This window comes from Netta rufina, assembly GCF_964035555.1.
Source record: "Netta rufina genome assembly, chromosome: 1".
Classification (NCBI taxonomy): Eukaryota; Metazoa; Chordata; class Aves; order Anseriformes; family Anatidae; genus Netta; species Netta rufina.
The window spans coordinates 205,931,889-205,956,783 of record NC_140123.1 but is presented as its reverse complement, the minus strand read 5'-3'; the positions used below and the strand labels follow the sequence as shown (position 1 = coordinate 205,956,783).

Here is a 24,895-nt window from a genome sequence, read left to right as displayed (position 1 = left end):
TGCTTGCCTGCAGCTCTGCCCAGGCACCGTGCACACACAGCTCCTGCCCACCCTCAGTTTGTGCTGGGGCTTCCACGATTCCAGCACACCAACCTCACACCCACCTTTACCCTCTGAACAGCCCCTGGTTTGCTTTTCTTACACTCACTCAATAGATTTTTACCCTGGAAGATCCCACACCTCAGCCTTCTCGGTGTAGGCTTGGCTTTATCCATCCCAGTCCCATTCGCTTCTCAGCAAGGAAAACTCTTCGTGTCCTGGCAGCAGGTGAAGAGCCAAGACTGCCTTCAGCCCCGAGCACAGCTGGTGTTCACTGTCTGTGCAGGACTTCCAGGACACCCAGACTGAGGATTTCCAGGATGTAAAAGCCCCTCTGACGCCCACCAACGTGCACACGTAGCTTGGGTCATCAGCCGGTACACAACCAGCAGTGACTACACTTACTTTACTTCTACTTGGCCATAAAATACCATGAAACCTTTCTACCATTTCATTTAACCAACCTGACTGATTTTACAGGTCACCACCCCACATTTACAATTCACCCTCCTGCTTGTTTCAGGCAGGAATACACCAAACAGGTTGGGGCTCGGATTAGTGCAAATCCAGGAAGCTGGAACTGCCCGTTTCTCCTTCGCATGCATTTCCTCTCTTTAAACAGTTAATAGCTGATAACAGAGCCCTTCTTTGCTCTCCCCTGACAGCTTGTTTTCTCCAGGCTTTCCTTAGTATCTGAAGGAGACTTCTGAGGGAAGCGCTCACGCCACACGAGGCCCACGGCCCTCACCGTCCCCATCACTCAGCTCCTGGAGACCTGTGAAGCCTGACTTCCCTCTAGAGGAGCTGGACTGGGCAACGGCAAGGAGACAGCATGTGGAAAGGTGTCTCAGAAGCACAACTTTATAACCATTTCTCTCCTTCCATTTGCACAAGCCAGCTCTTCTGGCTCACAGACCTGCATCACCCTGGAGTGCCCTGAAGAACTTGGGTCTCATCTCCCACTTCTGCTCTGCTGGTGACCTGCTCCGTATTCAAACTCCTCAAATCACTCAGGGAAATAGCAGCGAATGCTGGCAGTTATTCCAGTGATTCTCTTCCAGAGGTACTTCCTCAGGTGCTGCAGTTTGAGACAGTTCCTCACAGGCAGAAACCATTTGGGAATCCCCTGAGAAGTCTCTGAAGTGAGCACCACCACACACCATTTAATTAGGTTTTCTGCAATGCTCCTGTCTGCTTCACACTCCGATCATCTCTCCACCCTACGTTTGATGGGTTGTCTTGGTTTGATGGCTTTGGAGCATCAGGGGCTTTGCCTTCAGCAAGCTTTCTCAGAATGCCCCTGTCCAGTCGCACAGCCCAGCCACTGTAACCTTTCTCCACATCTGGACACAGCCGTCCTTTTTTAGGATGTAGCTCTACCTGTGCTGCATTGTATGTCTTTAACAAAGCCAGGCTCCTGCTATTTAAATGTTTTCAATACAACCTCTGCACGCACCATGAGCTTTTTATCCATTTACAGCACCGTTCAGCTCCTGACCAGTCTCCTCACGTGTGCAGTTCTGTGCCTTAACGTTACGAAAAGCAAAGCCCAAGCCCACAACAACGCTGTTCATCTTTTTTGCTCCTACAAGGAAGGCAAATTTGAGTACGTTATGGTTACTGTTACAAAATGATTTTACAAGTTATGTTTCTTACAACTCTCAAGGTTATATGAAGAGTTTTTTTTTTTTCAATTTTCTGACTCATTTCTCCATGCAAAAGGCATTCCTGATTCCTAAGAACTCACGCAACGTGCCTCCCTGTGACACGTGTCCTGGCACCAGGTGAATAAATGAAATCTCTCGCTATTATAGATTACAGAGCATCCAACTCTTGCAGCCTTTTCTTCACCCCTTCCATTCAGGCGCTGCATCCCAACCTGTAAGGTCTCCACGCTGCTGCTCACTTCATCTCACTCGACACGCAGCTCGTTGAGCAGTTACGACCTGTCCTGAAGCTGCACGATCTCACCAGTTCTGAGACCCCTTAGTAGGTCAGGTTCATTATAAGTGGACATCACAACTCAAATCGTTTAACACTACTTTGATTGCTACAGGCCTTCATTGGGTTGTTTGGTTTCGCATGCTGTGGTTAGAAGGGGATTTATGGCTGAGCTGTCCCATGCAGTTTCCTTTCTGAACTCCACACGTTTCCATCCTACTGACACCTCATGAACACAGCACCCTGCCGATCCCGGTTCTACAGCACACATCCTTCTGAGCTGCGCAGCCTTCCACAAGTTTCTCTCTTCCCTGTTCCTGTCTAAAAACTTTGAACACCTTTTCTTAAGAGCCAAAAATTGGGTTCTGCTTGGACTTAGCCTATTCTTCTCACGTAGGTTTTATCTATTCCAAAAGGATCCCTGGTTTTTAATACTCTTAGACTCCCAATCCTCTCTCCAGTGCCTCACCCTGCTTTGGAAATGCTCCTCTGCCCCACCTGTGTGTAGTGCTGGACACACTTCCAGAGAAATGCTTCATGAGAGCAGCTGTGTCCCAGCAAGCAGGGCACCACGCAGCTCTCAGGAGCTGAGCACTCCCTGCTCCACGCTGGAGGTCACCCTGCCCATCACTGCACCCGCTTGTCCAGCAGGCACTGCACACACTGCTCGTAGAGGAATATACAGGTGTGTGTCAGATGGTGGTGTAAGTTAAATTGTGCACTTAGGGCCTCCCCAACAGCAGATGCTCCTCCAGCTCTCCAGCACAGGCACCACAGTTCTGGAGGCATCTGGAGGCAGGCTGCTTCCAGCCCATGGCTGCCCCTGTGACCTGGGGCTCCCTAAACCACATGCGTATCCTCAAACCCTGCAGAGGCACGTCATCCTGCCTGTGAAAGACAAGGGCACCTGGAAGTAAGCGCTCTCAAACTGAGCTTCCCTCTTCATGGAAGAGCTTCCTTTCTGGATTTTGCTTCTTGAGCAATCTGTTCAGCTCCCCTCTCCTACTGCATTATCTGTTTGGCTAGGAGAGGCTGTTCTACCTCACCCTGTAGCACACAGGAGCAGAGATATGAACTGTATCACAACCTTAAAATACAGGAAATAAAAATATGGCCTGGCTTATGAAGTACTAGAGCATTCTGCAGTGCAATGGGAAGTGTATGAATTAGTGCTGGCACGGCCCTTGGTACCTGGTACCTCATCGTGGCCCTTTACCAGAAGGTGTGCACAAGTCTCACATTGTTCAGCATTTTCTTAGCTCATTAACTTTTAATCAGTTTTCCTTCATTAAGGAATGGTATTACCCAGCATCTTCAATAAGAGATTTGGGGTTTGAGCTTGTTTCAGGTGAGATGTGAAAACAACATGGGTAAAGAGCTGCGTGAAGCTCCAGGCCAGCTACCCCTGGGAAAGCCAGTTACCCTGACACACTGCAGGAAAGGCAGCAAGGCCAAAGAATCCCAGAATCCCAGACTGGTGGAACTGGGAAGGGACCTCTGGGGCCACCTGCTTCCCCCCTGGCCAGCCCCACATCCAGGTGGGTTTGGAGACCCCCGAGGAGGAGACCCCCCAGCCTCTGGGCAAGGGCTGTGTGCTGTGCTCTTGGCTGAGGAGTACCTGTATGAAATTCGCACTTGTAGGACAAGAGGATAAAAATAATACTCCTGGCTCCTTCTGGTAATTCAGCCTTGATAGCAGAAGCCTTGCAGATCAGCCATACAGTATGCCAAGTTACTACATTGTGCATTTCCTGGCATTTCCTTATCTGGAAAGTCACCTAAACAGGCTGACTGGCTCACGGAATACTAAACCTAAACAATCCCATCCTTCTGTGGATTTCTAGCAACAACAGCAATAACCAACACTGACCCGTTCCCACAGCGACAAACTCGTACGCTTTTATTAATTTATTTATACATGGAGCAGCCTTTTATTTTTACATAAACTTCGCAAAGAAAAACAAACTTCCCAAATTCGAAATGCAAATATTTTCAAGTATACACTTAAATAAGATGCATAAATACAACTTGATGAGAGAATCAGGCACATCTAAGGAGTTCACCATCATAAGAAGAGGTTGTTTACACAGGTGCTCTCCCTCACTGCATGTGCAATAAAACCTACAGATTTTGTATATGCAGCACATGGAAAACATTACATGTTTTATTCACTGTACAGATCAATTTCTTTTGTGGGTTGACTACTGAAAACCAATCAAGTTAGGAAATTTATAACTCTGAGCATAACGCTCATTATTTGCTTGCAATTTGAGTTGGACTCCATGTTCCTTGTGGGTCCCTTCCAACTCAGATATTTTATGATTAATTTTGATAAAAATGTACTAAAGAAACTACTGGGATACCGATCATTCTGCTTGCAAAGTTTTTGAAGAAACAGCAAGACATGGGTTTTTTTTTAGACAATCTCAATAAAAAACATCAATAATAAAGAAACAAGCTTCTGAAAATTCACCACAAATATGAGAATGCTGTGAAATATTTTTCAGTATTTGAAGGATTTTTGCACGACCAAAAATATTGCATCATTGTGCACCAGAGCATTTCTAACATCGAGATCTCCCATTCAGTTTTCCTCATATAGGACAGAAAACAAATACCTACTTGAAGCGGACCTTCTCATCCATATCCACAGGGGGCTCATGTGTGATGAGGTTGACCAGCTCCTCCATGCAGTGCTGCTGGCAAAGGAAGTCCAGCAGCTTGCGGTTCTGAGCCTTGCACTCCTGTAAGATGTCATCTTCATCCATCAGCTCGTGAAGTGTCACATCTTCTTTATCCAGCAGCTTATCCACATGCGATGTTGTGTTCAAATCAAACTTCCAGAACATGATGATGGGACACACCTAGCTGTAACACAGAAGAACAGGGGTTACCCTTCAGTCTTCACTATTTATTCCTCCTTTATATTTTCCAAACAGAATAGCTCAATATAGCTTCTAGCCAGCTTTTAAGAATTGGATAAGTTCTTTACACAAAATTATTAAGTCCTGTTTGATTCCTGGTGTGAGAAGTCGGGTTATAGCTGTATGATACCAACAGCGGAGGTGATATATGCATGGTCTGGCTTTAAGTGCAAGTAATGAACTAAAACCACAAACTATTTGTTTGTACACACAAATGGGAAGATCTGTAAAAGCAAAGCATCAGATGATGGCACTGGATCTTCTTCTAGGAGCAGCCTGTGCAGGGCCTGCTAGGAGAGCAGATGCTGCGATGGGAAGGGTGATGATCCAGCACACAGAGGCCATTCACAGATAAGGAAACCACACTGCCCCCAGTTTGCCTCTTTGTACTCCTACTACAGTTTCCAGAACTGTGCTCACTGGCCAAAACTTCAGCAATTAATTATTTACATAAGAGGAAGAAAGGCCTTCAGTGTATCAACAGAGGCAAGAGAGAAGTAAAGAAAGATGAACACTAGACTACAAGCCGCTAAGCTCACAGACATCACAGCCAAGTGGTCCCTGGCAGGGCAGGCGAGCACGCTTTGCTGGTACACACAGAGCCCACCTGGGTGCCCACAGATGACAGTGGTGCACGAGGCAGCCTGTGGCACCGTGCCCCTGCAGCAGTCCTGAACCCTCCTCCTCCTGGGGGAAAAGCACAGCTTGGAGACTGGTGGTTCCTGTTACCTAAAGGACGTGAGACTGGGCAGCCAAAGTTTGCTCCTGCCCATCCCAAAGCCGACACTAACAGTCTGCACGCAGCCACCTGGCAGCCAGGCTGGGCTCACACGTTGTGCTGCGAGCTCAGGTTGGGGCTTAAAGGTGATCACCAGCAACAAGAGTGGCGAAAGGAAACTACAAATCAAAGCCTGAAACTGGAACTCGAGCAAGGCTCTCCTTTTGTGCACGCTCTGGGTCTGAAGCCTTTGTAGGCATTTGGTGAAAGAAAACCCTCCTCACCATCACCCTCCTTCACAGGAAGCTCTGCATAGACGTTTTTCATCAATCCCAACAAAATTCAACAGATTTTGATACAGTCCTTTGCAAAAGTGGTAAAAGTGAGGCTGCATGTAACAAAAAATAAAAAAAAAAGGCAAGTTTCCGAAAAGCACCCCGGCCTCAGTCTGGTCCCACACAACCATGGCACAGTGTCTGGTGCTGAACAAAGCCAGCCCCAGCAGCACGTCCTGCCCCCTCCGAGCCCACCCAGCCATGGTCACAGAACCGCCCTGCCCAGGGCTCCCTCGAGCCCTCTCGCAGCTTTTGGGATCACCTCTTGCGTCCCCCCCTGCACCCACTGCACTCTGCAGCACCCTGCAGTGAGTGACGTGAACTGAACGCTGCATTTCTGCAGATATTACACTATTGCCATGTAGATCAGTAAGAAATTCCCCTCCAAACAAATATAAATACAGAGCACTGCACATTATGTTATTAATTTTCATCCCATTCCTACCTCTAACACTTCCTTTCCAGTTATCCTGACTTTTCTCTACATGAGCTCTACTAATTCATTCGTTTCCCCAATACATCTTCAGAAGAGTCGTTATTTATACCAAACAAGACAATGCCCAGCCCAATCCTTAAGAAACGTCCAGTGCTCCTCCTCCAGCTTAATATTTTCTCTAACAGTTCTGCCCTTGGACATCTCACTCAGGACCTGGCTAACTCACTTTGACTCTTAAACCAACCACAACCTTTCCCAATCTCATTCTATTGTACAAAATATTTTAATGACCTCCACAAAGAAAGACAACTTACTGAATTTCTTTTGTTTAGAATATCAGCTGCCAAAGAAAGAGCTCAGAGCAGTTTGGCACAACCTACATTACTGAGCTTCACTTCATTTCTCATCGTTGGGTCTGTTACCATTCCCTACAAGGAGCAGAAGGCAGTAACCCACCTCTTCCCTCTTCCCCAGTGACACTTCCAGCACCTTCAGTAAGTACAAGGTAATTTCAAGCCCTCACCTGTAGGCATCTGCACTTCAAAAAGCAGCTCGGTCAGGTAACTACCTGAGGATTCACGTACAGCCTCTCGTTCCTGGCTCCCACTTTGTGTTTCAGATCAAATCCTTCCCCAGGCACTGCCCCATCCTCGCTCAGAGCCCACGGCGCAGAAGCCTAACGCAAGGAAGAGCCAGCTCCTGAAGGACACGGAGCACAGCGAGGGGCAATGCCACACAGGGGAGTGGGTGAGTGTCGTGGTGTAGGCTGTGGGGAGCAGAGACTTGCAAGAAATAAACGATCATTAATACTACAGAAATGAGAGTAACTGTCATTCCCCATTGACAAAGGTGATAAATGTAGCTCAAACAAGATAAATGTTCTGCGTAATAACGCTATTAAGCCACAACACGTTTAAAAAATGAAGCAAATCGGATGCAAGATGTCAAAGCACTACACTGCAGATTGTCTGGAGATGTACGAGATCGTACAGCAGCATTGCAATGCCTTTTTTAACCTAACCCACATTACTATTTCTGGAGCAGCAGAACACTTGCTCCAATCATTCAGTTTTGCGTTCTCCAGCACCCAGCACGTTCCCACACCCCATCCTTTGCTAGCTCCATCGCTTGCATAACTGCCTCTATCACAGATTCTTGAAATGATCCTTTTTAAAAAAAGGAGCAGAAACCAACCCTGTTTTTCCTGCAGGGAGGTTTACTGAAGAAGGGGGCCTCTGATACTGCTGAGGCTAATTTTCTAATTACCTTTGTTTAAATACCTGGGTCCCTTTCAGTGTAACATTAACACTAAACCTGCAACTGAAGGCCTTACAGTAACCATTACATGAAGCACATTAAAAGAAACGTCGATTTCTTTTATTATTTTACAGTTTAAGAATTCTTCTCTGTGTGCGTGTGCGTCAAAGGATCCCTAACAGAAGGATCGTTACCTTATGAAATTAAGGCATCTCTTTTTCTTGGAATAGCTCCGTTACCCATGATATTTGATAACGGCTCTCTGGAGCTCCCCTCAGTGCTTCAGCCTTCATCACAGGGAGTTTGGTTTGGAGAGCTTTTTCCCACATCATCACTCTCTCTTATTTTAATCTCCTTCTTCATCTCAGAGACTTGGAAATTGAGACAGCGATTGCAAACCTGTCCTTCGCAGCGCTGAGGTGACAAAGTGAACTCAGCGGTGGCACAAGAGCAGATCACAAAGGGAACAGCTCCAATACGAACCCACAGAGCTCAGCATCCTCGTAACCACCTCCACCTTCCCTCCATCCTCCCCACAGCACGCTTACCAGCTGGCCCTCGGCTTCGGGCAGAGATCCCATAACCTTATGGGGATGTGTACAGCCTAGATCCCAGGGGACACAGGACCGAGATCCCGATCAGGCCTCACAGCTAAAAAAGCACTTCACATCCAGTTCCTCTTAAACGCCCAGTATCGATGGTTTTAGCCAAACCCTCAGCACCATGCAGCTTCTGCAGCTACCTACCAGCACCCAGGCTTTGCTCAGGACAGGCCCAGGCGTGGGGCTGGGGAGGGGTACAACGGGTCTGAACGTCCCACGGGGCCCGACACCGCCGCTCCCTAGTAATGTCCCCAAACTGACCAGTTTAGGCCGATCCCAATCTTCTGGGAGCAGCTCCCCCACCACAAATAGCAAAACATGTGGCAGAAAGAAGTGGTTTCTAATCTGAGCTCCCAATGTTCTTGAAATAAAAAAGTTCAATTTCAGCGTTGCAGCAAGAAGCAAGAGCTTCTGCATCTGTCCGTGCAGCTATGGCAATGCGCTTCCACGAATTTCTGAGCTGGGAACAGACATCTGAATTTTCAACCTACGTGACATTTCTGTGGCAGTAACGCTGTTTGCCCGCATAGCGTGTTCATCACAAACTGTTCTTCAGATATTTTTAACGAACTACGCTTAGCTATAAATTCACCGAGGGAAAAGCTGACATAAAAGGCCTTAAATTAAGAATGTTTGGGTGCACAGCTAACCTAAATACATACATATCCCATAGGCGTGCGTGGCCGACACACAGAACTTACCTTTGGAGACCAACCCGTCAGGAAGCCAGCAGCTGCAGGTTTCTCCCCACACCTTGTCGTGGTTCTACAGCAGCTGTCTGTGCGAAGGAGAGGCTGATGAGCAGTGGCCTGAGCCCCGCAGCCTCTGGACGCAGACACGTGGCTGAGGCTGAACGAGCAGCTCAGGCGCCAGGGTGTTCCTCGACACCAGCAGCCCTGCATGGTCCGAGGAGCTTCCCACCCAGCATCCACACAGCCGGAGCACACATCTGTACAGGTGAGTGTGTACAACACGAGTTCAGTGTGCTTTCGTGCAGCCTTCTGCAGTACGCTACTGAGCTGCTGATGCACATGAAAACACCCTGAAAACAGGACCAAGGGTGGGGAGAAAAGATCTGTTTGATGAGAAAGGTGTTTGTCTGTGAATGCTTCATTTTGAGTCGTCAGGAAACAATTACTCCTACAGCAATCCAATACATTCATTATTACCTAAAAAATGTAATCTTCTAAAGTAACTGCCCCATTCTGCAGTGATTAGGTAATGAATTTCTTTCATGTGTTTCACTGCGGCTAAGTTACCACTAATGGGGCACTCATTCTCCACAAACTGAGGAGTCAGAACAGAAGGACCTTAAGAAATGGGATGTCCCCATAAGGTACCTGAGCTACAGTGAGAAACCTCAGCATTAATTAGCACACTCCAGCCCATCAACAGGACCCACCACAGAGTCTCAGAGACAGGAGGTAGAATGAGAAAGTCTGGTTTTGGTACTAAGAAATGCATCCACATTTTTTCTATAAACCAAAAAAGTGCATCTTCTCCTCCTGCCAAACAGTTGATAAGAAAAAAAAAAAAAAAAAAAAAAGCCCACTGAATATCAGAGGAACTGAAAACAGCTAGAGAGTCTGAGTACTACAAGAGCAATAAATTGCATTCACAATTTCTTATTGTGATGCACGGCTTACAAGGAGTCACTGCAGTGTCTGAAGGATGACATAACAGAAAGCTAAAGGTAAGGAACTTCTAAACACTACACTACGAGCACTAGAAGCCACTTATAAAGTTAAGGAATACAAAACAGCACATCATGAGAGATGGATGAAGACGAGGAGCTGCTAAGAAACAGGAATGCTACAGAGCATCCTTCCTCTAGCAGCACGTGGCATTGCACAGCTCAAGAAAAGAAAAGCTAGGAAATTAAATCAAGCCAGGGGCATCTTACACACCTAATGGGGAAAAAACAAAAAACAAACAAACAAAAAAAAAACAAAACTAAAAGGTTGCAGATTTCCAGGACGGATGACCACAAAGGAGTGGATGCTGCCTGCCAGTTTTAAAGTGCTCCCAACTATTAAGCATTGCGAGTTCTGTGCTCGAGCTGCAGGTTTTGCTGGGGTGCTGATGCAATCTGAGCCATCGCACAACGCAGGGCACTCTGGGGCCTTTCCACCCAGCTCTCGGTAGCTGAAAGGCAGGTTTCACTCTGCTGCAAAAGCTGGGTTTGGGAACAGCAGCACTACCCAGAGCCACGTAGGGAAGTCAAGAGGTTAGGAAACGAAGCACACTCTGCTCACTGCAAGCTACGCGGTCACTATCGAAGCTGAAGCTTGTGTCTGAATGAGGACAGAAGCAGAAGTGGCCCCCTCGGGGGCTGTGCCTCTTCCTCAGAGGCACGGACACTATTTTCTGCTCAGAGCAGGACAAGGAACATCCCACCTACACCGAGTAATTCTGTGGTCTGCCCTGTTTCCTCTTGCAGAACTGCTGAATCTTCTGATGGAGCTCGGCGTGGTCCCTGTGCCTTTGAAGTGAGCTGCACCGCTTCCCACACAGCCGTTCCCCTTGAGGAGGTCCCAGTCCTCAGACCGGAGGCCCTCAGAGGCTTCCTGGCATCCCCGAGGAAAGGGACCCACACCAGAGGGGAGCCCCCATGGGTGCTTTAACCTCAGCACAGCACCCAGCTCCCCCCGTGCCTCCCAGGACCTGTCAGCGAGTTGTGGTGCTCAGAGCTCCAACAGATCAGTTTAGCCAGGTGCACTTTAATACATACACCTGGAGAAAGGCCAAAAAATGCAGCTCTACCCCCAAATACAAGCTTTTACTCAGTTTTGTCTCTTGGCCTTAAGATTATTGATGTGACACCATCTTGTGGGTTCAGTTACCCAAACACAGAACTAAGCAGCATTAACCATTAAGCCTAAATAGTTACTGCTCAAAATGAACTCGACTTCTCTAAATTTTACTAACAGCGTTCCTTTCCAACTATTAATTGTCATTCTTCCACCTGCCTCATACGACAAAACCCCCTATGTGCCTATACCTACCCGACGCACCAAAAACCCCTCTGTACCACGGTTCACTTATTGTCCCCATGTTCAAGTTTCCAATTTTATAGAACTGGCACATCCTCAGCAGTGCAGGGATGTTGTAGAGATTCGCAGCTGTGAACAGCTTAAAATAAGCTTTCCTTAACCGGGTATTTCTTCACCAAGCTGTTATCCTCCACCACCAGCCTGTCTTTATTTGTAGTAGAGGCAAAGTTCGTTTGAGATACCAACAGGCTGCTTACAGACATGGAGGTATTCAAAACAATCCCTGCTACACCGCTCCTCGAGTTTCACTTTCCTTCCTCAGACAACAAGAAAAAAAAAAGAAAGTTAAATCAGAACATGAGAACACGAAGATAAACATGTTTGGGTCAAGGTTCACATTCTTGCTACTCAAGATAACTCTTGATAATTTTTTCTTTTAAAGCTCTTTCCAGCCCTCTTGTTTGAGAAAAAAATTGCAAGGGACTCACTACAGCTGTCAGAATGACACCTGTCCGACCTGCAGGTTGCCTTCAGCAGTGTTAAAGGCAACGAGGAGCACCACACTGCTTCCAGGCAGCAGAGGCAGAAGCCGGAGCTCTCCCCGTTCCACTGGGAGCCTGGAGGCCCAGCAGGGTTTGCAGGGACTGCTCGGGCTGTGCTGGTGGTGTCTGCACGGCAGCCCAGGTCAGAGCAACGTGGAAGGTGACAGAAGGCTACCAAGCAATTCTGCCTCCGATTCGGCCAAGACATGCTGTTCTCAACAATTTGTAAGGGACTTGAGGACTTAATTTTCCCCAACTGCTTTAATCAGATCTGGAGCAATTATTGGTACCGACCTGTAACACCTTCTGAGTGTCGCCAAAGTACATCCCAACGAACCAGGGCTGTTCACACAGCTTTGGAGTCCAGCTTTTTACAGAGACGTAAACGGACCTGGGTAACTTATTTTCAGGGAGTTATTTCAACCACATCGGTGCACTTGACACCCAGTTGCAAGGGATTTTACCTGGGCAAAAAGTTTACTGAGGAGTTTCCTTAAGACCTTATTTTCATTTATACCTAAAATAACGTAGGTATATTTGTAATCCCTATGAGTAAGTGCACTTTCCCCATCCTCTGCATCTTTAATATCACAGGGTAATAGAAAACCTTTATTGCTAGAGAGCTACTAAGAGAGGAGGCTCTGGCAACCCTGTATTGGCTGAGGCAATACAAACTGCAAACCAAGTAGAAAGAAACGGTCTTAAATGCAACTTGTAATGTGCTTTGCTGTCCTATGACAATCGTCTTTGGTGTCAAAATAAAGTCAGTTTAGTCCTCTGATCTGTTAGTTTTCTTCTGTTCTTGTGTGGAGTTGACAAAGTAGGCTCCTTGTAAGCCAGGTGGAGGAACAACCAGCGCATCGCTGAAGGCTGCCACCAGCAGGAAGCTCTGACAAATCACACCATTAGAAGAGGTAACAGGAAATATTTCATATTGCAACTGACAGCAAGAACCAGGTCAGGTTCAGAACATTTTGTATAGATGACTGCCTTGATGCCTGTATGACAATTCACAGCCTTGAAGGCAGGCAGGTGCTTTCCAGACACAGGGAGGAGGCAGATAAAAAACGTAGGTTACTGAGGAGATGGAGGACAGGAAAAAAAATAAAACTAAGGTGCCCAAAAGGTGTTTCTTGTATTTTTAAATGCTAAGTGGCTTAGCTGTCGCAGTTTTCTGTAAACTCATCTTTAAACGTGGTCCATAGCTGTGCTCACCTGTGTGAGCAGGGAAGGACACGGGTTTGTTGCAGCAAGGTTTTGCTCCTCAGTGCCTGCCTGTCAGTAACACAACCCCACCTCCTCCCCACGTTTTGTGGGCAAGAAATACCAGATGCAGAGCTCTGAGGAGGCAGGGCTTGTTAGTCTTGTAATTCAGTACCGGAACAGAAAGACAAACATTTCCTACATGCTTCTGAACAAGTCAGGTATCACCACCCTTCCAGTTTGTTAATGAAATGAATGAACTGTGCATGTCAGACACTTGCACAGCTGCACTAAGCCCTGCTATGCTCGGGCACCAAATCAGATGAGGCCCTAACACGTCCCCAAAAACACACCTTTTTCCTGGCACCTGCCACACCTCGGGTATCAGGACTCAGTCTGGATCATCTGCGTCAGCTGCAAACTAGCAACAGCTTTTGCTTTTTCAGTCAGACAACCGAAGCCCTTTAAAGCTGCTGGTTGTGCATTTCAGCTGGAGCACTGAAGGGAGAACCACGACGACTTCAGGAAACAAGCTTCCTGTGACTGCATAACGCCATTTTTGGAGATTAACTGCTTTGTGGAGAACGTTTCTGAATTTCATAGACGTAGAATTAAGCTGTCATTCAAACACTTGCTATTTGCCAACACTACACTCCAGGAATGTTTTAATATTTACAAGGTATGCACAGGCTTCAATCAGGAACCAGCAGAACACGCAGAGCCATTCGTGACTGAGCACAGATGCTGGGGCAGAGAGCTACACAACATAAAGGAGTTCTCTCACCGCGTGGTTCAGTCAGCACCACGTTTTTGTCTCATTGCTTACCCAAGTAGCATCAAAAGCCTACTTTCTCTTTTGGAGGGCCTTCAGCGACTGCTTTGCCCCTCCTGCCTCACTTTGTCTCAGCCTTCCGCCTAGCAGCGATTTCCGCTCTGTGGTCAGGCCTTTATTTCAGTTAACAGTTGTGCTGGGGTGGAGGGAGGGCCTTTTTTAAAGCCTTCACCAAGTGTCATTAGGTTTGACAGAGGCCTCCACATTCACCAGAAAAAAGCCTGCAGAAATAACACGTGGTTAAAATTCATCGACAGGCAGCCCGATCCTTGTGTTACCGTAACACCTACAGCACCTTGCAGTTCTCTGGCTGCCATAAATGCACACATTTCCTACTTTCCCTAAAACTTCGGATGAATTTATGTCTTAATTACTGCATTTGCATTTTGTCCAGGATCATTCCCGTAGCTATTTCCATAGTTACCAAAGGCTACCCTGAGCTTTACCGAATATGGGCGTGCACGCACCAAAATCCCACACCATTTTCCTACCTTCTAGAATGCTCTCGGAGCATTCAGTACTCCAAGACCAGTAAAAACGAACATTGGAGGGCCAGAAATCACCACAGGCAACTCCTCCTGGAAACTGGGAGGAAATTACCAAGATTTACGGACTTTTTATTTAAGCCTATTTAAGCCCATTCCTGATAAAACATTGAACATTTTCCACTTAGTAACTAAGTGGAAACACATGGAAATGCTGAGTAGTGTATTAGCCTTCTTGTTTCCAAAATGAAAGCGTTTTTGAATCCCTCTGACTCTCCTGTAACATCCTGTCTGTAGTGAAAACATGAAAGGCCAACCGCTTCAGCAGCTAAGTCAGGGGTGAAGAGTCTCGCTAGGTCTTACTCACTGCGACGTGTCTCCTTAGTCTTACCAGACGTGGATTCCTGAAATGAATTCTATGATTTTTTTTGCTCAATTTTAATATGAAATTTCCTTTATTTCCCCTATAAGCATAAGTGACCAAACTTTTCTACACGGGGAAAAAGAAAACCACGTGGAGAATTATCTCCAACTGCAGCACGAACAGAGACGGCTTCAGAACACAGCTGTGAGATGACAGCGGATCACCAGGACTAGTGGTACTCACCCAAACACTTGACAGCTTTAAAACACTGTTGCTGAACAACCAGTGCAGGAAATAAAGTATCACATTATTTAACCTGGTGAACTTGAGGTCTGAAACTTACTTTCAAAAAGTCTGCTTGAAGCAAATTGTTATGCAATTTGTTAAAAACACAACAAAAACAAACAGATGGCCAGGAACAGTAAGATCAGTGGTTCACCTGAAGCCCCAAAGAAGCATTTTGCATAGACTGCTCCAAATAATCCTAAGGAAAAGTTCAGCTTCTTGTCAATCAGCAGCTGGTATAAACATAAAGAGAAAAATGCAGCAGGTAAGGCCCCAAAAGAACCAGAACTCCTCGACGTATTTGTAAGTAATTATCAGAAGAAAGACGAGCAGCAAGGTAGCAGCATTTATTAGCCACAGAAAACATTTAGCTTAAACCTCAAAGCTGACAAGCAGCTGCAGAACGATTGCATGGTAATAAGCAACTGGACAAGAAAAGGGCAGCTCGAACTCCGTGCTCAGCCCATGGCAGGAAACCCAGCACCCAGCTGCGAGCCGTCAGTGCCCCTCTGAGCAGGGCCCTGCAGCCGCCCGGTGCCCAGATGGGAGTGCCAGCACCACGCTGATCCGAGGTGTACCCCACGCTGTCCTGTTTCTTTCCTCTGAACTTCCACACGCTCGCACTCCTCTGCCTGCCCACCCCATGCTCAGGACCTCCTTCCTTCCTCCCGCGGGCTCGCGGAGCTGTCTCAGGATGGAGCCACCTCCCTGGCTTCCACTGGGCCCGAGTACTGCAGCCAGCATGGAGCAAACAGGCAGCCCTCCTCGGAAGCAATGTGGCACCTTAACACAAATTAAACAGCTGCTGCTCGTTACAGCCACTAGGAGAAGATCAGGGAGCCCCTGCTCAAGGATCTCCATACGGAGCAGCAGCCAAGGGCGTAAAAGCAGCACCAGGATTTATTACGAGTAGGAATAAGCAAGTAAACAGAAGGCGTGACTTCGTTTTGACTATCGTGTGTTTGCATCTCAAGCACTGGTCTGGTTAGCTTCTCTGCGAAGAGAGCAGAGCTAGAACAAGCACAGCTGGTCTGATCAGCTCCCCTACGGGACTGAGCAGAACTAGAGCAAGCGCGGCTTCCCAAGCCGCATGAAACTCGACTTGATGTATGGCTGCAGCTCAGGAACCCAGCAGATACAAAGAGCCGTGAATGGCGCTGAGGAGGAGGATAGGCAGTCAGTCATTTACAGCTTCCTACAAACCTCAGAATGGCGACACCTCAAAGCTATCAAGCAGCCAATTTAAGAGCAGGCAGAATGAAGTACTAATTATGTTCCACACAGCAAGAAGAAACCCTGGGGAGTTCACTGGCATAGAAGGTCACGGTGTCCAAAAGCTCAATTCTCTTCACACCGAGTTCATTAGCCCAGCTGACAGCAACCAGGTTTATGAAGGATCCTCAAACGTTTCACAGCTGTGCAAGTTCAGAATAAACCACTAACCTGGAGGCTGTCAGCAAGCTGCAGTGCCCGCCCTCCCCAAACCCTGCTCTCAGCTCCCCCAGCACATCCTTCACAGGAGCAGCTATCAGCGTCCTGAGCCAGCTGGGTCTCGAGAATGACTGCAATTTGTCAGTGGGCTACGCTTATTTCCAACTATTTTCTATTTCTATCTATTTTGCCGGCACAGACAACCGCCTTGTTACCATCCACGTGCTGCAGCTCAAACGGCTTCTAGAACCATTTTCACCAGTTCCAAACCATCGGGTCCAACAGGCTACATAACCATAACCAGCTCCAGCAGCAGCAGCACCTCTTTCTGCAGCTCACCTGTAACAACCCTTGGGATCTCCTGAATTCTCTCAGGAGCTTTGAGAACGCCTTCACTCCATCCAAGGGTTCAGCAGACTTTTCTAGTACTTCTCTAGAGGAAAGGTGGCTCCTTCACAGCCTACTCCCCCAGAGAAACCTTTCTTCACACACAGTCTCTTACCTTTGTAGCATTAAGAAAGCTTTTCCTAACTGCAATATGCACAGGAACATGACCAAGTCCATCGGCTCCACCACGTGCATGGATCCAGCAAGGACTGCCTGCTCCCACGAGCAGCCAGCCCAGCATCCTGCCTCACAGAGCCAGGACATCTCCAAATAACCCTGGGGTACCGAGTCCCCTGGGTAATTACAGGCTGCATGGAAGGGCACTTCCACTTGCTTTAAACTGCCTGCTTGATCACTTTGGTGCACGCTTCCAGTTTCACCCGATGAAAACCTTTCACTCTCACGTCACGCCTATTCACTTTCACTACCCCAGTGACCAAGCTTCTTTTCTGTGTGTCATTTCCATATTGCCACTTCTTAGAAGAGCCACAAGCAGCTTCCAGAATTATAGATAGCCACCGGAAAGTTAAAAAAAAAAAAATAAAAAAAATCTGTCTTCTTCCCATTAACTATGGGCATTAAACTCACATTCATGTTTTGGGAAGCAGTTGGCAGTTCAGCCTGCTTTTAGGGAGTATCCCGCCCAGCACACCAGGCCCAGTCTGCAGATCCAACAGCAGCAGAGCTCCCCAGCTGGACACAACCAGCCCCAAATCACCAGCAGGACCCTCCGAGCGACGTTACAGTTCCTTCTGAAACGCCTCCAGGTATGAAATATCAACACCAACCTCAGCAGCGACCACCAGCACACACACTACAGAAGTACGAAACGTGCTGACATTACTGAGCTTCAAAAGAAAAGGTAGACGTGCGTACCTTCAGTAGAAGTTATTTCAAATGTGAAATCTTCTCCACGGACAGAGAAACATTTGGGTTATGGTTCCTGGAATATATCCAGCTTCAAGAAATTATTTTCATCCAGTGTGAATTCTCTCTCGAGCTTCCTATCCTGGAAAAAAATTTTAGAAAGTGGTTGTTAACCAAGGGTAACTGACAGTCAAAGACTTCTGCCTGAACAAACTTCCCCACGGCCCTTTACTCAAAATCCATGATAGTACTGTAGGTGTGCAAAGCCAGCAGCATGTCAGATGAGTCCTTTTAATTACCCCTTTTAATCACCCCTCCCCTCCTGTAGCACAGGAGGAGCACGAACCTTTCCATCAGGCCGTGAGCACAGGGCTGAACCGCCCCTTCGCTTCTGCTGCGAGAGCTGTAGCTCCTCCAAGAGCACACTGCTCCTCCTGACATCACTTCGAAAGAAAGTTTGAGGTTGTCAGGGAAACCCAAAGGTCATTTTCACTCCTTCCAAGACTGCAGGCAGCAACAATCCCCACGCTTCACCTTCAGCCAGGGGCCCTCCGGCCTTCAGGAGGGCGCAGGGGCCAGGAGCCAGCCCCCAGCGGCTGCAGCTGAGGATCCATGGTGGGACCAGCTCGGCTTCACCTACCCCATCCCCTGCCTTGCTGGAGGCCAGGACCCCCCTCACCCCGGGCACGTCACCGTGCAGAAAGTGTCTGTCAGTGCCCATCCCAAGGACAGCCCCGACCCACACACAGCGGGGTTAGCCCAGGGAACACCAGGGCAGGCGTTCCCCGCGCCCCCAGCCCTGCACACTGCTGCCAGGGGAGGCCCCCCCAGCACAGCAGGGTGCTCGCAGGGCACTGCGCCCTCATCACATCGGAGCAGCTCCTTAGCTGGATGCTCAGGACCACATGAGCCTCCTGACACAGAACTGCAGAGAAAGCTCAGCCTGCTGCTCCTACACAGCCCTTCCAAATCAAACTGCTTTGGAAATTCATCTGTAGTTTGATATTTGCTGTATTTCTACTTAAAAGGGTGAGAAGAAAAGCTCTGAGTAACAACTTCAGCACAAGTTTAACAGAGCATAATTAGTACTTAAAAGCTGCTTTGTTATGGAAATCCAAAACATCTCTACCATTTGGGCATTTGCTTGCTGTGCCTGTCCAGATAAACCATATTTCTGCACAACCCGTGGGATTCCAGCCCCGGTTCTCACACCTGTATTTGAGTCCTGGCACACGCAGCGCCCCGTGGATCTTCCTGAGCCCCAGAGCCACGCAGACATTCACACCTCCACACAGCCCACAGGGAGCTGAGGCTTCAGGGACAGCCCCAGCAGGCCCCACAAGCCTCCTGTACCACCGAGTGCACAGAGGGGGGACCAGGACCCATCCCGCTCTCCCTGGAAAAGCATTTCAAGGATCTTCATGTTTTAGGGCCTCGGGGACCTATTCATATTTTAGAGCCCCGTCCTACTGGGACAGCCTTCCCACATCCTGGTGTGAAGGAAGCGAGCCCACATGGCGCTGTCCTAGCCTGAAAAGGAGTATTTAACCTCCAAATTTAACCTTAATTTTGATCTCCAACACCGCTTGCCTGACATCAGCCTCACGCTCATGGCTGTCATCTTTTTACACTCTCCCAATTTTTCCATGTGAGCTGCCCTGCCTTCGTCATTCCAACAGTGCATTTTGGGGTTTGGAAATCAAGTGTCTGTAGGTGCTGCTGTGCCAAACCTGCTCCAAGCCTAAAAACCTCCAGCGTGCACATCCCAAGGCTCACAGTGGAAGTCCTCGCCGGCAAGGCAGCGTGCCTGAGGACGATCAATAGGGAACTGATTACTCTGAAGGCCGAGCTAATCAACACAATTCTCTGCCCGGCCACTGAAGCCAAGAGTTTTTGTAAAATTCTACAGATCTCGGGTTTGAATGGATAATGAAGGTTTGGACAGCTCAAGGATGCAGACAAACATTTTGGGGAAAAAAATTAAAATCCTCAGAGGTACAGAACAAGGCAGCTGCCCAGAGGCTGGCATTAAGAAGAGGGGTTCATGAGGGGCTGTGGGGTTGGGAGGGGCTGCAGTGTCCTCTTACATTAGCTCTTGAATTCCACAACCAAAAGTTGTCAGGGGCTTCACGTCGCTACCAGGGATGGGATGTAAGGGATGTAAGCAGCTCAGCACAGAACCGCAGCCTGGCTGAGGCTGGGGGCACCCAGCATCCTCACAGACCCCCCGGCCTCACTCCCAGGTGGGTTTGGAGACCCCCAGAGGGGTGAAGTGCTGCTGGGGGCCAGGGGGAGCCTCCTGGCTGCAGGCTGCACCCGGGGCCTCCACTCCTGTCCTGGGCAGCGCCACGCAGAGCCCGGCCCTGGCCTCATGCAGCTCCCTGTGGGTTCACAGGGACGTGGATGAGCCCTGGTCAGAGCAATCCTCGTAACCCCTATGCTCCTCTCATCCTCATCTGCAAACACGGCACAGAAGCTGCTTTCAAATTCCACCCCAGGAATGCCACTGCTCAGCTCCCGAAGTCCTGCGGGGAGCGAGCAGCAGGAACCAGCACTGGCACAGGGCCCCCACCGCCCTGAGCACTCCGTGCCACCACGCGGCACCAGCACCTCGTCATCGCTGCCTGTCTTGGAGCCCCTGGAAAAAGGAATACTCTGGGTTATGCAAGCGAATAATGAAGTTGTTATAGAAAGAATGAGAGGCTGATAAATGTACCGCTCGTCATTACTTAATGATTTCCAGCTTCAAAGTAGTCACACACGAGCCAAACCTTTCAAATAGTCATTAGAAAGAACAAGGCAGAAAAAATTGAAACACTTTCACTTTATGAAAGAGCGCTGGCAAAACGCCCGAGGAACTTGCCCAAAGTTTGGTGTGAGCAAAATCTAAAGGAATTCAAGAGACTGCAGATTTACAGCTTTTCATTAGCCAGTGTGTTTCCAAATATACGGAACTGCTAAAAATATCTTTAAGTTAATGCATTTGGAGGCACGCATCCCTACATGAAAGACGCAAATTAAAATAATCAGTCAAGAGCGAAAGTCCCGTTTGTGCAAAGCTTTGTTCTAAGCCAGCACAAGCTCACAGCGGTGCAGCTCTGTGCAATTCTCCCCGAATATCCCACGAGCACGGCCGCCTCCCCAGCGCTGCTCCCTGCGGTCTCTAAGGCAGCAGCAGGCTCCTGACAGATCCCCCAGCTCCTGCTGGGATCCACGCAGACAGCCCCAAAAGCACCTCAGCAAGCAGAGCCGTACGGGCACCTGAAAGAGCATTTCTGCTTCAGCAAGGGGAGAAAGAAGCCACGAGCAGCCCAGCTCCTGGACTGCCACCCTAAGCCCTCCCCATGAGTTCCTGCATGGGGACAACTCGCCGAGGGGCCTGCAGGACGTGCTGCGCCCACCCTTGTTTTGTGGGATGGTGCAGGACCAGAGGCACAGGTGCCACAGCACGAGGCCCAGCGCTGCCCACGCATGGCTCAGTGCCTCTGGGGGAGCCTGGCACAGGCCAGCGGACATCCCAAAAACTGCGGGGAAGCACAGCTCAGTCCCAGCCCCGTGACTGAATGCAACTAAAGCGGAAGCAGGCCTGCTGCTCAGCACTGAGAGAGCCTCTGAGGCTGCAGAGGTTACACTCTCTGCTCTCTCCAGCCACCAACGTCCACCCAGAATGGGAGTTTTTATTTTTTTTTCATCACTCTCCTCTTGGCATCACTGAAACCCAGCGGAGAAGCAGAAGGCCAGAGCTCCTCTTGCAGCTCTGACGCTTCTCGCAGGGCTCCTCTGCTCAGAGCAGGCAGGGCGAGGGAGCCGTAATTAAGCAGAGAACTCTCCCCGGGCTCCCCTGCTACTGTGGAAGCTGGAAAAAGTGATCAGACCTCACCCAGGCACCTGCAGCGCGCCCTCCCCGCAGCGAATCCGCACCGCGGCTCCTCCTAAGTAACTACCAGCACTGGAGGGCACTTTATCTGCAAGAGGCATTGGAAGAGGAAAACACTGAGGAGAATTTGAATCCCTAGGTAAAAATAATAAAATTAACTCTTAAAAGATAACATGAAGGCAAAGGAGCATCCCCACCAGCCATTCTCATGGCTTTGGCAGAGGAAGAGCAAGAGGAGACTCCTGCCTGCCCCGCGTGTTCTGGTGGCACCTGGCAGCAGCAAGGTGTGAGCCCATGGAAGGACAGGCACATCGTGCTAATGCTGTACAAAAACAGTTATTTTCAAAGAAATTAAAGTCTTACCACTGTTCTGTGTTGGTAACAGTCATGTAGTTGATCAGGAATACCAAACAAGATTCACTAAATTCAGCCTTTTGTATAACCTGCCACGTTCCTCATGACTTTGTTATTAAAGTTCAGATTTTAGCTACCCAAACTAAGAAAAACGGCATTTCTGCAGGGTATGTCCATAAAGAGGTAAACAGGGGGACAGGCAGTCGGGTAGCTTAACAAAAGCAGCAACAGCCACCAGCAACCTGAGGCTCTGATCCGCTTCACCACCACTTGCATGCATTTTGGAATTCATTCAGCTCCTTCCCACCTGCTTTAAGATGGGATTATGATTTTTTTTTCTGGTGATCAAAGGGGAAAAAAAAGAGGGAAGGACAGTACATAGCAGTCAGCCTTCCCATCTTTCCCGTGGGATGCACCAAGTGAGCAGTACAAGCACTCTTTAACACCAGTCCCCATTCAGGGCATTTTTATACTGCTATGCATTTGCAGCAAATCCCTGACGTTTTGTTTTTCAAAATCAACTCTTCCCTAATTGTACCTCTGCAAAGACAGTAACAGCAGGAATTCAGGGATAAAAGGGTGTGATGAGTATAAAATTGTCACTGAGAATAAAAAAAAAAAAAATACCCAACGATCCTTGAGACTCAACCCCAACTCAAGAAGTTCAATACTCTCATTGTCGCTGGTCCTAGCAGAAAACAAAGAGAGCAGCTTACACCAACAAACCACCGCACAATTAAGGGATACTTCAGGTAGTTACCAGCACGTGCTTAACGTCAGTGGTGCTGCGTTTTCAGGAGCTGTGTTAAAATCAAAGGGTGCCCCCTCCTCAAACTCCCACTGCCTCCTCGTGCCACTTTCAGAAGCAGATTTCACTCCCCGCAGATTTTCAGAGTGCCTGAAGCTTGACAGAAGTTGCAGAACTCAAAAACCAAAGCGAACTGCCTGCCCCCCCCCGTTAACAGCACATGTTCAGGAGCAGAAGATTGCTGTCTCAGCGACGACTGAGCCCAAGGAGCCACGGACAAGACCCCGCGGCCAGCTGCACGTCAGCCCTCTCGGCATGGCCTTTGCGCTGCTCCCAAACGAGACCGAAGGCTGCCCGCTGCCTTAACCCACGGCCCGCTTGGTTTCAACACCTCCCCCGGACAGCAAACTGGACATTTCACATCTCTTTCAGCCCAGAGGGTAACTGGCAGCATCGGCAGCATTTCTGCAGCAATGGGACTGCCCAGGGTCCAGGGACAGCTACGTCACCGCAGTCCTGCGGCCAGCACTCGGTTTAATCTTTGATTAACTTTGTAATATTCTTGCACTTTTGTGATAACAGCGTTCCTCTGAGCAGCACAGGCCCTCCCGTTTCCATTCTGGTTCTGCCTCCCAGGCCAGGGAGCCCCCTGCTCCCCCCGGCCCACCTCCAGCACAGCCTTAACAGCCCCCAGGAGCTCAGAGCACATCCCTTGTAAATTCAGGCTCAGAGCTTATTTTCCTCTCCATCTGGACGTTTGCAAAACGATATGCAAATCATGAGATACATGAAGTGAGACTGGTAATTATAGACGTAACCGAGCCCGCTTGCTATTTTAGCCTTCTGGCCAGGCACCGTGCAATCTCTCAGAAGCTGACCCCTAACAAAACCAGCACGTTATGGCAGCAGAGCTCGCAGGAAATATTTTCTAAACTGTTAAGTACAACACAGGCCGAATGTGAAGTCATCACTTTTTTCTGAGTTAAAGACTTCAGAAGTCCCGTCCACAAGGTCAGGCACGGCCAGACAACGAAGGCCAGCCGGGGACTCTGCAGGGCAGTTATTCATGGCAGTAAACTGCCCAACAGCACTGAACTGTGGCACGGAAGAAAATCAAGGACAGCGTTTTACTGTCAAAAGCACTGGCTAAAAAGAAGCTAAAACCTACCAAAAAAATGCCTTGCAGTCATCTGGAAGGCCTCAAATACTGTTCTGGTCTTTCTTACCTCGCATCAGTAACACCAGAAGTGTCACAAGGAAGCCCAACGATTACAAGGCAGGGGACAGTCACTGCAACCAATTCTTCTCCTCCTGCCAACGTAACGCCCTGCTCATTCACACTCCCCAGCTGATGCTTTAAGTCAGCTCTAATCCATTTTAAGAAGCTGTCAAGCCACTCAGTAACTCAACAAGCTGCAGAGAGTTGCCAGTTTCATACATAACACCACTGTTACCTCACAGGAATTTATTTCTCGGTATTTTTATCTCCAAGATTTTCCCCAGATACTTGATAATTTGGGTTATCCCAAGTTTTTGACTGCGCCGCTTAAGTTGCCTAGAAGAGTCACAGCTTCCCCACAGAGGTGAGTCTCCAAAACCCAGTGTGCTGTGAAGTCCCAGGTCATCTCCGATGAAGCCCTCAGACAGATCCGAAGTCTTTGTGCCGTGACTGCTGCAGAAGGCAGGCAAAGCCACCGCCACCCTGGAGCCGCGTCGCTGCGAAAAGGCACGAGATGCTCTCGGGTCACCCCTGCCTACCGGAGCTCTCCCTCCAGAAAACCCTAGGTCTCCAACCCAAACTGTTCTGTGCAGAACAGACGTGGACTAAAGCTCAACCAGGAGATAAAGCAATGGAGCAAGCGACCAGCGCTCTTCAGCAACAGCCCCAGCAGCCTCCAGTGGAAGAAGCCTCTGCAGGGGCTCAGCACAGCCACGGGCACTCCATCAGGGAGATGCACAGCACTGAACCTGCTGACACAAAGCAGGCAGGCTAAACTTGCTCTGCTCAAACAGAATTCAAGTTTTTAGCTTAAGTGCACAAAACCCCTGGTGCTGCCATGCCAAAAAGCAGGCTTGCTAAATGCTGTAGGTACCACAGCACCGACGCACAGGCCCGTGGGAACAGGGCACATGGACAGAATGAAAAATGTCAGCAGAGCAACTAGAAAATCCCTCACTAGAAAGAAAATCCCTCTGAGCCCAGAGCTGACAACAGCTATTTCTGGAAGACCCCCAAACGAAGACCCTCACTACTTAGCCTGCTCCTGACTCAAGG

General features: G+C 48.7%; 1 protein-coding gene across 2 annotated transcripts in view; it reads right to left on the bottom strand.

Moving 5' to 3' along the window:
• PPP6R2 (protein phosphatase 6 regulatory subunit 2) overlaps positions 1–24,895 on the bottom strand; it is a 91,221-nt gene that overhangs the window by 48,692 nt on the left and 17,634 nt on the right. For both annotated transcript variants that reach the window (XM_084297697.1, XM_084297698.1), the window contains exons 2-3: positions 17,651–17,783; positions 4,603–4,848 (exon numbers count right to left, since the gene is read on the bottom strand). In XM_084297697.1, the coding sequence (XP_084153823.1) occupies positions 4,603–4,829 (227 nt within the window). In that variant the 5' untranslated portion in view covers positions 4,830–4,848; positions 17,651–17,783. The remainder of the gene's footprint in view (positions 1–4,602; positions 4,849–17,650; positions 17,784–24,895) is intronic.